This window comes from Arabidopsis thaliana, assembly GCF_000001735.4.
Source record: "Arabidopsis thaliana chromosome 1 sequence".
In the NCBI taxonomy this organism is placed as follows: domain Eukaryota; kingdom Viridiplantae; phylum Streptophyta; class Magnoliopsida; order Brassicales; family Brassicaceae; genus Arabidopsis; species Arabidopsis thaliana.
The window spans coordinates 10440889-10453989 of NC_003070.9; the positions used below are offsets into that span (position 1 = coordinate 10440889).

At 34.0% G+C, this 13101-nt stretch overlaps 3 protein-coding genes across 7 annotated transcripts; 2 read left to right on the top strand and 1 right to left on the bottom strand.

The window, feature by feature from the left end:
- Window positions 1-164: 164 nt before the first annotated feature.
- Window positions 165-4769, top strand: AT1G29830 (Magnesium transporter CorA-like family protein; the record flags this gene model as incomplete). 3 transcript variants are annotated; one of them, NM_001123913.1, is made up of 9 exons in its annotated part: window positions 734-771; window positions 1139-1910; window positions 2631-2819; window positions 2933-3024; window positions 3258-3317; window positions 3406-3475; window positions 3598-3801; window positions 3873-3994; window positions 4072-4769. In NM_001123913.1, the coding sequence occupies 8 exons, from the start codon at window positions 1293-1295 to the stop codon at window positions 4109-4111; spliced, it is 1395 nt and encodes a 464-aa protein (NP_001117385.1). In that variant the 3' UTR covers window positions 4112-4769. The 3 variants fall into 3 exon arrangements, with proteins under 3 accessions (NP_001154383.1, NP_174276.2, NP_001117385.1); NM_001160911.1 differs by lacking the exon at window positions 734-771 and adding an exon at window positions 165-297 and having other exon boundaries at window positions 1321-1910; window positions 3873-4769; NM_102723.3 differs by having other exon boundaries at window positions 719-771; window positions 3873-4769.
- On the bottom strand, window positions 4731-6865 carry AT1G29840 (alpha/beta-Hydrolases superfamily protein). Its single transcript, NM_102724.3, has 6 exons — window positions 6391-6865; window positions 5757-5839; window positions 5550-5671; window positions 5292-5450; window positions 5114-5207; window positions 4731-5036 (listed from the first exon to the last, which is right to left on the bottom strand). The coding sequence occupies exons 1-6, from the start codon at window positions 6679-6681 to the stop codon at window positions 4847-4849; spliced, it is 939 nt and encodes a 312-aa protein (NP_174277.2). The 5' UTR covers window positions 6682-6865; the 3' UTR covers window positions 4731-4846.
- AT1G29850 (double-stranded DNA-binding family protein) lies at window positions 6459-9081 on the top strand. 3 transcript variants are annotated; one of them, NM_102725.5, is made up of 7 exons: window positions 6459-6980; window positions 7792-7857; window positions 7961-8019; window positions 8117-8181; window positions 8292-8383; window positions 8521-8592; window positions 8710-9081. In NM_102725.5, the coding sequence occupies exons 1-7, from the start codon at window positions 6978-6980 to the stop codon at window positions 8740-8742; spliced, it is 390 nt and encodes a 129-aa protein (NP_564336.1). In that variant the 5' UTR covers window positions 6459-6977; the 3' UTR covers window positions 8743-9081. The 3 variants fall into 3 exon arrangements, with proteins under 3 accessions (NP_564336.1, NP_001319109.1, NP_849728.1); NM_001332876.1 differs by having other exon boundaries at window positions 6866-7245; window positions 8521-8597; window positions 8710-9058; NM_179397.2 differs by having other exon boundaries at window positions 6866-6980; window positions 7958-8019; window positions 8710-9058.
- The last annotated feature ends 4020 nt before the right edge of the window (window positions 9082-13101 follow it).

Genomic DNA, 13101 nt, shown 5'->3' on the forward strand with positions numbered 1-13101 from the left:
TATTCTTAAACCAAAATGAGGAATGAGTGTAGAAAAGGTGTTATGAAGCATGAACATTTCCTCAAAGAGATAAGACAAAAAAAAAACTAGTTGTTCTTCACAACGACTGTCTTAATGAATTACATAACTGTTGTAACTAATTGACTTTGATGTTTGGTATAACAATGATCAGCTCCTTCCATAATCTCCAGCTTGTGGTTTGGTATGAGCTTTGCAAACTCCTTGGCATCTTCCACCGGTATTACCTCGTCAGTCGAGCCATGAACCGTCAAGACCCTGCCATTACAACCAATCATGGTTTGTTTGTATCCCAAACATGGATATGAGTTAGTTAAAGGGAAATCAGCGAATCTCACCTGCATTATTTGTCAATCTTGAGGCAAGCTTCATGCATATCAGTGTTTAACCTTTCCATTAAGCTCTCCTCGGTAACACGAAACCCGGAGTTTCCTGTAAAAGACCCGCACCTTGATAAAGACACTACTACTAGAGTACTGATATGTGACAGTAGATGAAGAACAAAGAGCGATGACCTTCTTTAATATCGATGAACCCTTGTTTCTTTATTCTTTGGTGTTACATGTCACATTTCATAACTTTACGGTTAACTATGTAAAAATGTAAAACAATAAGGAGCAAATTTATGAAAACGTTTACGCGCGTCTCTCAAAGTCAAAGCTAAACAATTTGCTTGTAAAGTATTCATAATTTGCGAACTCTCGAGTGTTGGATCAGCCATCTGGAGAAAGAGAATACTGTACTTCTCCTAAGGTGAGACTTTTTTTTCTCGAAATTAATTTGTTTCTTTTATTGGATATTTTTGACTAATTTGGAGATCACATTAACTCGAATTCTCTACAAACCAGTCAAAAACTTGTATGATCTTATAAGTAGGATTTGTGTCTCTCCTTGGCCATGAATTTTATAGGGGGTTTTAAGTAGTTTTTAGATTATAGATTTGGTTTTTGTTTTTGGATTTTGGCTAAACAAAAAAATCACGATGACATCAAAATAAAATACTAACAATATGTAATTTTCTAGTATTTGTTGGTTTGCAGTTTTTGTGTTGGTGTTAGTTTGGTGCTTTAATTACATACAATGAGTTTTGGTTCTTATAGATTTGTGTTATATGTGACAGATTCTAAGTGCATCAGTTTAAGTTAGCTTCCTGTTTGATCTTGAAGAGTTGAGTTTGCGAGAAAGTATATTGAAGCTGATGTGAATTGACTCTCACTGTCTCACACGTGATAAGTTCCGTAGAAGAAGCTGGTAGATTTTCTATTTGACTGACCATGGGTGAAAATGGGGAGAATCATTCAGTCTCTCAAGAGAGTAAAAATCATTCAGGTGTTCCGAAGAGTGATCTTTGGACTGATGGGATTATTTGTGCCTTTGAGTTTATTCGAGGCCCAAAAAAACATGTTGATTCAAAGCAACTTTATAAAGGTTACTTGAAGCAAGAAGATGGACCGATCAGACATAGTTTCCCTGGTCATAACCCGTTTATTGATTCGCCTGCAGTCGATTATTTAAGGTCAAGGTCTGTATCTTCTTTGGATTTTAAAGAGGCTCATGTCCTTCCATCAGGACATGTTGAGAGATCTGAGGGAAGTCATTGGGTACCTATTGGTTGGACTAGAATAACTAAACTAGTTCAACAGGTTCAAGTAAACGCGGAGTGGCCTAATCTAAAGTTGATTGATGATGAAGAAGATGTTCCTGTTACAGATTTAGCAGCTCCGTATTGGGAACGACCAGGTGGCCCTACATGGTGGTGTCACTTGACTGCTGGAAACTCTTTTGTTGAGGGATGGCTCAGAAGTGCTACGTGGTTGCATCCTGCAATTAGTCTTGCATTGAGGGATGAAAGTAAGCTAATAAGTGAACGGATGAGACATCTTCTATATGAGGTATGTGCCTTTGTTCTGAGTATCTAAATTCAACAACATTTTAAATTGTTGCTGATAATTACTTCAAATTTCCAAAATACTTCCACATGGTTCATCGTTGTTTTGGGTATGATTAAAGATGTGTGTAGTCTCTTAGCATAATAAAGTTCTTCATTTATCCTCCGGCAAAATTACATTATAGCATAATGGTATAAGTTATAGAATGAAAATTTGCAGAATAAAAAGAATGAAACTATTTTTTAAAATATGTTGATTGGATACACTTTGCATAATGACAAAATAAAATCTCATATTTATATATATACTTCATAAACAAAATAATGTTTTAAATATATTTTAGTAATATTTGATAATTAAAATTTATTGGAAAGTTGTGAATTTTTTTTATATTATTAATTATATAATTTTAGTGTAAACAATGATATTTTTTCTTTTACAATTGCTAATATTTAGTATGCGTAGAATAATATCATTTTGTTATGCAAAAACCCAACTATATATCCACTTTTTGGCATAATGAACTTTTACTTGTAATTAGGCGAAAATGCAATCCTGTGTTTTTACGTTTTTTAATGCAATTATGCAAATTTTCTTAATTGGCAAATTTCATGCATAATCGCATTAGAAAACGTCTAATTATACGTGTTATCAATGAAAAGTGTGTTAAGTTTATTTTTCTTGGATGTTGTTGTCTAACTTCTATTGCGGTTTATTTTTTAGGTTCCGGTGAGGGTTGATGGGGGTTTATTGTTTGAACTCTTAGGACAATCAATGGGTGATCCAGTAATCGGTGAGGATGATGTACCCGTTGTTTTCCGCTCTTGGCAAGCAAAAAACTTTTTGGTATCTGTGATGCACATAAAAGGAAATGTATCAAAGAGCAATGTTCTCGGTATCACTGAAGTAGAGGTTAGTTCAAAAAGTGTCAAAATACTCTACTTGATAAGATTCTTTATAGATACTTAAATAACACAAGCCTACAATATGGATACTAACTAGCGGTAAAAAAAAATCCCTCATAGGAGTTGCTTTATGCAGGGAGCTATAATGTACCAAGAACAATTCATGAAGTCATAGCACACTTGGCTTGCCGTCTTTCTCGATGGGATGATAGGTGACCACAATTTTCTGATCTAACTTAATAAACGAGTGACTTGAGTTCTATTCTATTAAATGTTCTTGTTTTAGACCAAGTGTCGTTAACTCAATTGATAAAGACACTAGGCGAAGTTTAGAGATCGCCTGTTCGAGTGACACTTGGGACGAAACTAATATTAAAGTTCTTGTTTTAGTCCGGTGTGGAAGGTATCTAACAAAATCTTTTTGTTGGTCATTGATTGGTGACAGATTATTTCGTAAATCCATATTTGGTGCTGCCGATGAAATCGAATTGAAGTTTATGAACAGGTTCTTATAAATATGTATGTATTCCCGTTATTTTATCTAATAAAACAGTACATGTTTTAGTAACAAATACTATGCTTTTTCTTATTAGGAGAAACCATGAGGATTTGAATCTTTTTAGTATCATTCTCAACCAAGAGATCAGAAAATTAGCAAGACAGGTCATCTTATCTTCAATTTTGCTCTCTCATGTTAGAAAGGCCTTTGTTGATGTTTTTAATCGAAACTTAATGTTTACATGTTGGGGAAACAAAGAACATGAAGTTTATGTTTCATATGGCAGACCATCCGAGTGAAGTGGTCACTACACGCGAGAGAGGAGATTATCTTGGAGCTTCTTCAGCATTTGAGGGGAAACATACCCCGACATTTGTTAGAGGGTTTGAGGAATAACACAAGGGAAATGTTGGAGGAACAAGAAGCGGTGCGTGGACGTCTCTTCACAATTCAGGACAACATTCAAAGCAATATCCGCTCTTGGTTACAGGTTTGTCCCCACATAATAATATATATATGGCACATAGATGAATTGGCTGAATCAGTTATTGATATTTTCAGGATCAAAGCCTTAATGGTAGCCATAACTTGGCTATCTTTGGAGGATGTGGCCTTGTGCTAACCATAATCTTAGGACTGTTCAGTGTCAACCTGGATGGTGTTCCGGGTGTGAAGCACACGCCGTATGCATTTGTCTTGTTCAGTGTATTCTTGGTTCTCATTGGAATTGTTCTGATTGCGTTTGGTCTGAGATACCTAGGGCCAAAGAAGCCCATCACAGAAGAACATGTAGAAGCTAGAAAGCTGGAGCTACAAAACGTGGTTAAGATATTTCAACACGAAGCAGAGACTCATGCCCAACTCCGGAGAAACAACCTCTCTCCTACTGCTGGAGATGTGTTTGATGCTGATTATTTTCTCATCCAGTAAACGAATTAAACGCAGAATCAATTTTTTTTGTTTGTATTCATATTACTAATCTTAGATTCGTGTTAGCCATCTTGTTGCAAAAGACACAGAAAGTAGTCTGAATCATTGAGAGAACAAAGCTCTTAAGACGAGGTCTCTGTTCCAGCATCTTTTTCGTCACGATTTGACCGAGTATTCGTGTATTCCATATGATGCGAGCCATAGACAAGCAGAGGCTGCACTTGCTTTTCGGTTTGCTCTATAAAGTTTGCAAGCAAACAAAAGGCTGGTCATGGTTGCTGAATATCACAAACTAATGTTGTGTGCTTTCTGACAATGTTCCATGATTCTAGAATGAAACGTAATCGCATAAGCCAAGTAGAAGCCATGTTTGTCATCATATAGGACTTCTTAACTTAGATGACAAACAAGGACTACTACTTGACTTATGCGATTATTTCAATTGTACGTTTCATTTCTGTAAGTATTAGTATAATGGTTTACCGTGTTATCCGATGATCTTATCTTGGTATCTATTATTCTTAAGGCAAAAATGAGGAATGAGAGTTGAAAATGTGTTAAGAAGCATGAACATTTTCTCAAAGAGATAAAACAAACAAAAAAAACTAGTTGTTCTTCACAATGACTGTCTTTATGAACTCCATAACATTTGTAATTAATTGACTTTGATGTTTGGTATAACAATGATCAGCTCCTTCCACAATCTCCAGCTTGTGGTTCGGTATGATCTTTGCAAACTCCTTGGCATCTTCCAGGGGTATTACCTCGTCAGCCGAGCCATGAACCGTCAAGACCCTGCCATTACAATCAATCATCGTTTGTTTCAATCCCAAACATGCGATATGAGTTAGAGAGAACTCAGCAAATCTCACCTGCATTCTTTGTCAATCTTGAGGCAAGCTTCATGCATATCAGTGTTTAACCTTTCCATTAAGCTCTCCTCGGTAACACGAAACCCAGCGTTTCCTGTAAAAGACCAGAAAATTGATAAAAAGACACTAGAGTACTGATCTGGGACAGTACAGGAAGACCAAAGAGCGATGGCAGTACCTTCTTTAATATCGATGAATCCTTGTTGCTTTATTCTTTCCAAATAATCTTCCCCAAGACGCTCTCCTATGCCTCTCTTCAGATCATAACGTCCCGAGAGATTGATTACATTGCGAATATCTTGATACTTCGAGGCATAGACGAGGACCACATCACCACCTATATAAAGTCAAAATAAGTTGAGTTTCTTGCAATGTCAGTTTTCACCCCTTCTGTGAATCCGTTGTTCGAGGCAGAAAATCAAACAGTCCTAGTTACCTTTACTGTGGCCAATAATTATAGGAACCACACGGTTCATGTTAGTGAAGTATCGGATAACAGAATGTAGATCATCAGCTTCATAGTTGTAGTTACCAAAATAGAAACTGCCTTTACTCTCTCTGAAACAATGGAAGATCAAAACAAAATCCAAATTCTCTCATTCACTGATGCAAAACAATGATAAAGCAAGCAAGAGAAACATACCCGTTCCCAGAGAAATCAAAACGGAAAGCGCTGATCCCTTCTTTCTCTATAGCAGCAGCAACATTTTTCATGACTTGGTCATTCTGCATAGTTTCATTAGCCAATGAAAAGTTTAATGCACATAAAACTCCTAGCAATATATGCTTCCACCTTTAGCGTACAAATCGCTAGTTAGCTTAATTGTCAATGCACTTACTCTATTGAATTCAAAAACCAGTAATCAAAGAATATAACAGGAAACTGTGGTAAGATTTTCAGTTACTCAGTAGTGTATAACCTTCCAAATCACTTACTATATGAAACAATCAAACCGACTAAAACAATAAACCCCTTGAAGTCTTACTATCTAGTTGGAATAAGCAAAGAACAGATTTGAAGTTTTCCCTCAACATTGATATTGATTACAATCCAGATTCATCCATAGTGCAAAGACAAAGGAAGTTCCAAAACAACGAAGATGACTAGCTTTTAAAGGCAAAACCTTTAATCAACTAACATTACAAATTGAACTAAAAGTATGCAACTTTATAAGTTATGGATTGAGAAATGAACATATAAGTAAGTTGCAAAACACAAAATGTGTGTAATCCGGAATTTAAATCAAAACAAACCAAATTAGGTATCACACACTAACCTTGGTTGATCGAAAGCCATGGCACAAGACCACAATTTCTGTTGAACCAGTTTCATGAAGCAGACCCACTAGCTTCTCGTTGTTGCTATTCAGAATCACTATCTTCTGTTGTGTAGTAGCTGAAATTCCCTGAGACGAATCCATTCTCAGCTTGTTTGATTTGTTGCAGGAGATTCTCTTCTTCTTAATGGGAAAGCTAACGTTGAAGAACGAGAATGTAGGTGAAGGGGAAATTTTGTAATCTAGAGAAATGTGAGGAACAGATTGCAATTTATGGAAAAGAGTTTCCATTGTTGTTTCATATTACAGTATAGTGGACTGAATATGATAAATCTTGTTTTGGGTGGAGATATGGGTGTAAATTGGACGAATTATAAGTTTATAGTTATAATAGTAAAAGGACAAACTTTATCGGGGCGAATATGTAAAAACGGGACAGACTGTATATGAAGCGCGTCTAAGAAAAGCTACGTTTGGGTTTTTGAAGCATTTCCCCTTTTAGAGAAGAGAGCTGTGTTGGTTTTTGAGGTAAAAGAAGAGACCCAATTTCGATTTGGAGGATAGAGACGAAGAAGAAGACAGCTCCGATGGTGAGTTTTTTTTGTCTCTAATTCATTACCCTTCTTTCAATTTTCCCCTATATACGTTTTAGGAAACTCGAATTTTTCTTAGGGTTTTGGGCATTGAGTTGATTTCGTTCCTGCGTAACAATAATTTGAACTGTTTGTTGATTGGAAACTGGGTTCGCTTGAATTATATTTAAGTTTGATATCGCTTAGAGTTTTGAAATTCATGATTGTTACTTTAGGGATTTGGATCAGTGGTTCCGTCTTGGTGGATCTGTTTTAATTCTAGGTGGTGCCCTTTTTTCTGAATCTGTTTTGTTTGAATTGGTGTGTGATTCCATGTTAAAGTTCTTCATCTATATTTGTAAATTATTCTATTGGATTATGTTGCTTTTGACATTGATCTTTGCTTTTAATGATCTCTTTGTTGATTTGGTTTTCTTCACAGGATTCTCTTCTTTGTTCATGGTTTATTCATGGTTCTTGAGTTGTATTACCGTTCAGTGAAATCAACTCATTGCTTTCACTTTGATATAATTGAAATTGATGATCAAAATTATATTCATCTCTCTAATATTAATATTCAACTCTGGCTACTTTCATTTCATTGCACTTTAGTGTAGTGTGAATTATATGTGCTTCCATTTAGTAGGGCAGTGGTTGTTGGGTGTATTATGAAAAAATGGTCCTAGGAAATGACGGAGTCGACTGTTTTTTTAGATGCAGTTGATAGATTAATCTTCAGTATAATGTTAGCCAAAGATAATTCATCTTCAAATGTTAAAACACTGCATTTTTATGTTTATATTTACTCCTTTTACTTCCTGTTCTGTAGGCTGATCCTGAACTAGAAGCTATTAGACAGAGGAGAATGCAAGAGCTCATGGCTCGACAAGGCATGGTAATATTTAATACCTTAACTGACATCTGTTTTTTCTCAAAAAGAAGTGTACTTTGTGGCTCGTTTCCCTTTTAAGATCTTCACTAAACTGCATCATTAGCAGGGTAAGCAGGGCAATCAGCAGAATCCAGAGCAAGAGAAACAGCAGGAAGATGCTAAAAGGTGTGTATCATTGTCTATTAGTTGACATGTATTATGTATATGAATTTGGAATTGTATATTTAAACTAATGTATTCTCTGATTGGAACATTCGTGTAGGGAAGCTGATGAACGTAGGCAAATGATGCTTAGTCAAGTATTGTCTTCTCAAGCCCGAGAGAGAAGTAAGTCTCATCTAAAAATGTGTTGGAGTTCATCTAGTTACTCTCCCTTTCTTCTTCATTATGTCATTATTATATCTTTTATGTTTCTCTTTCTTTCTTTTTTTCGATAGTTGCTCGAATTGCTCTGGTGAAACCTGAGAAAGCTAGAGGTGTGGAGGATGTTATTTTGAGGGCTGCTCAGATGGGACAGATAGTTGAGAAGGTAAAAAAATTCAGTCACTTTTCAATGTCATAGTTCAGAATTCTTACACATCATATGGTTTCTACTCAAGTGCCGCTGGTACTACACGAGTGTTATGCATCAAAGAGTTCGTGAACTATACTCTGTTTGCTTTACAGGTTTCTGAGGAACGGCTTATAACACTGTTGGAACAAATAAACAGCCAAACTACCAAGCAAACGAAAGTCACGGTAAGGTCACACAATCCTCAAAAACACAAGTTATTAAAGCAAAGTCCTTGCTCTTATCTTAACCATCGATATCATTGAGTGTAAATTGATCTCGGATATTTATCTTCACTCGTGTAGTACCAACGGCGCCGTGGGGTGGACGACGATTAGGAAGGAAGAAGAATATTATGATGTGCTTTGTATATCTATGGAGATCTCACTGTTATGTTAGTGAGTTCACTTAAGATCTACTTAAATGTTTCTGTTCAATATGTTTATTGTGAGTGAATCTTGATTATCTTCCAAACACTTGGGATGAGATTAAAGCAATCTGAAACTGAAGCTCTACATTTTTATTTTTGGCATTTCCTCTGTGTGATCTATCTCCATCTTCGTCTCTCTTCCCATTGCCTGTTATGATTTGAATATTATTAGAAAGAAAAATGGTTCTGTTCTAATTGTAATTCTCATAAAATTGATGTTGTTATTACTAATTCATGGCATTCTCAAGTCATTGGCTTCTTTTTTGTCTTATTAAAAAAAAATCGCTCAAAGTCTAAAGTAACAGTCGAAAAAAAAAAAAGAGTCTAAAGTAACAGCAACAACAAAAAGTTGGTTTTGATCCTCAAAAATAATTTTCATCGAGATCATGAATTATTAAAAGAAAATGTTATGTATCTTTTTTCGATTTAGTTTTATATCGAATTTTAGCTTTGATGAACTCAAAACACATGTTTGAAAATACGAAAATCTCAAACGTAGAATCAAAACGTTTTGTGATTTTTAAGGATGATCGATCACGTACGTAATGTATGCTTCATTAGTTCATATAACTTATGATTAGTAGTACGTCGTTCGAATATAGATCAGTCATTATCATTAGATAAGCCATCTTTCTACAAAAATAAAGTGGCTATATTGAAAAAGTAATTAAAAAGACAGTTGAACAACATTTTATGCAAAGTGTGTTACGATCCGTACAATAATCAATTAATAAAACGCTAAGACTTGGTCTTCTTAAATACTAGTGATTAGAAAACGACATTAGTGGAGTGGATGTTGAACTTGAATTCTCGAATTCAATTGAGCCTAAACGTTGACTTTTGACTTTTCCAGTCATTGGTTTCCTTTTCGATTTCCTAATACTTTTTTTTGTGTCCCCTTGTCTCTAGTCTTTGTTGTATTCATAATTATCTCATATAGTAAAAATGAATGTAACACTACTCGATAATGCATCTACTTTTTTTTTAATTGATTATATGTCTATATTAGAAGATGGAACATTTCGGATTTTTAAATATCATTTTCGGAAACATAAAGCTTAACACTTTTGGGAACAAAATTTCCGAACTTTTGAGAATAGCTAATTGCCGTCGATGGTTACAAGAGTGGAGAAACGTGAGATAGGTGGACCTGAACGGTCAGGGCATTATGTAAGTGATTTTTCATTGTTTTGACGAAATTATGGATAAGTAAACATTACGATTATGAAAATTAATCATATCTCAGAGTTGTCATTTACCTATTGTACATAAATATTACCTAACGAAATACCTGCTCTAAACGTCGAAACATTCATTATTTTAGTGTCACACTCAACTAGAAAATAGAATTGACATGAGTAATGAGTTTTTCAAAGTCATATACTTTTCATGTTTTTGTTATATAATTTAAATTTGGACTAGAACTGAATACTTCTAAGTTTTGACGATAGAGCATTACATCTACTTGTGAAACTAAATGTATCACACGACATGTAGATGATTGAAAAAGAAGAGAAATTATGATTCATAAGAAACATTTATTTAGCAAAAAAACAATTATAATATGTTCTTTTCCCCCTAAGTAAAGAGAATTATTAGCTTAAACTATTTTGGTACTGAGAGTGAAGGATTTGAAAAAGGTTATTGAAATATTAGGTTATCTATGCTATTTTTAACTAGCAAATATCGAAATACTTTTATTATATTATATTTGTCGTCAAATCGACAAAATTAAAACTAGCAAAATTGTAGGTGAAATGTCAAAGAGAAAGTGACAACCGTGCACCTTTTTTACTTGTACAAGTGTCTCCACAATTTACCTATCAATTAGCGTCTCGTAGTATTTTTGAATTTTAAACTATGATAAGTTTTTCCCATTAAATTCAAAGTTTTCTACAAATAATTTCTATTTATTTTATAATAGTAAACTCTTAAACGTCTAATTGACTTATCAAACACCACTAGACGTTAGGTGTACTAGAAATGCCACACAAAACTTCGATTAGTGCTTAGCATTTTTGAACTTCCTCCATGAAAAAACGAAAAGCGAATATAATAAGAAGGTTTTTTGGCTCCCTAATTTCCAAGAAATAGTGTTGTTGAACTGTACTCACTTGAACTCTTTTGGTAAAAGAATTATGGTTTAAGCCTTTAAGGTTACTTCTTCAATTGTTATACTTACAAAAACACGCAAACGAATATGGTTAGTGGGTTCGACCTCTCATCACATAGTGATGAAATCCGTTAAAAAATTAAAGAAACCATAAACCAAAGTCACCAAACACTCAAAATTCTAAAATTACAAAGCAAATACATAAAATGACATAGGGCTTGGGTCATCAAAGACAGGGGGAATGAAGAGCACGTGATATGCAGTCTCATGCACGACTTTGCTGATCCTAATGGTCAAATACGGTGTCATTTGCTTCCACGTCTCTTAATTACATTTTATGTTTCTAACACTAAAAAGTAAGAATGCAATCATATGGTTTAAAGCCGTGTACGTACAGACAAATTGCTCGAAATAGCCAAACTCGATTCACTCGTAATATATATGTTTTTCCAAGTTCAAACAATGGTTAGATAATAGAAATGTTTAGATCCAATCATTGTGTTTTTATTTTTGTGAGTATATTTATTCTTAAGATTCTTTTTCGACGTCTAGAGATATGGTTATTTGTTAGTGTCTAGACTTATCTAATCTTAAATAGAAAAGCTAAAGAAAGTGAAGTCATTGCTTTGAAAGACGTTGACTGTTCACAAAAACAACTAGTCTTCGTTGACTTTGAATCAACAACAATAATGTAGCTCCAAAGAAAGGAGTATATCTAATTCAAACCCTTATTTAAACAAGAAAGAAAGAATTCGTAAGCTTTTCTATGGAGGTTATTTGTATTAATGAACCAAAAAGTTATATAAAAAGGGTTATAGAGAGAGGCGCGCAAAATGAAGACTTCTGTTAACTATTCTTTGGCTTCTTGTATATGCGTATTAATATATGATTCGTTATAATTCACCAAGAAAGATTTCTTTTGACGAGTAGAAAGAGTTGGAAGTATATGCATAATGTCTACATAACTTTATACATTTGACCTCTATTTTATCTTTATTTTTAATATTCCTCGGTAGGACTTCTACGCACATAAACTTTTAAAACCTAATCAGATTGCATTTATATATACCTCAATTTCTGATATTGTCTATGGACATGGTGACAGTTTAAATTTGTTATGTACTACATGATATGGTGTTATGGTGATGATCATGTCCACTATGAGATATCTACGAAGATATATGTACGTATGTTTTCCAACATATTTTCTATTTTATTTTTACGTTTAGTCAAGACCATATTCATAGCGTCAATCTCCATGTGAATTCTAATAATGTAGACTCTTAAGAATAAACTATTCATTGTCTTAACCAAATGTATGTTTACAAGACGAAAAAAACACAAGGAAAGAAAAAGGAAAGAATGAAAGCCAAAACATAGTGTGGTAGATAGGATTAGAGAGAAATATATAGTTAAATGCTCCTTTATAGAAACCACTTTTAGTTCAATAGCTCTCTAGCTATATTTAATTTTTAGTTGAAATTGTCAAACCTTTCTTTTTCATATACATCAAAATATTTTAACAATTTATACCCATTAAAGTCTTCTAATAAGATTATGACCCTTCCAAACTTTTCAGTATCTCCCTCTTGAATTCTTTCAAATTAGTTTAGTATTTCACATTTTAGAGAGACTATAATCTCAAATTACATACCATAGTTGATACTTTGGTTCGACAAGTAATTTAATAATATTAAGAACGATTGTTGCTGGTAGCTAGTAAATTGGTCATATCTATTTGGTTGATAGATCATATATTAAAATTTGATCTCAGATCATCGACCATCATACACATAATTTGTAGTATAATTCATCTTTTATGTCCATTTTCTGCCATTGCGGGTTACTCAAATAAAGTTGGGAATTAATTGCAAATTTTTTCCTCTAATACAATTAGAAACGATGACAAAAAAAAAGGTATATATATAATTTCTAACAACGGAGCATACGCCTAAAATATCCAAAATATGCTTCATGAACCTTAATATAATTAAGGGTAACGAAAAACAGTTTCGATTGGAGGGTCAAATAGTGTTTCCAAGATTTAACTCCATAAATCAACATCCAGTTTGGGTAAAATAATTTTGTCTTGTGTAAAAATTTTCCTAGCTAAAACATTAAATCACACTGAAGTAGACTATCTTGGGATTATTT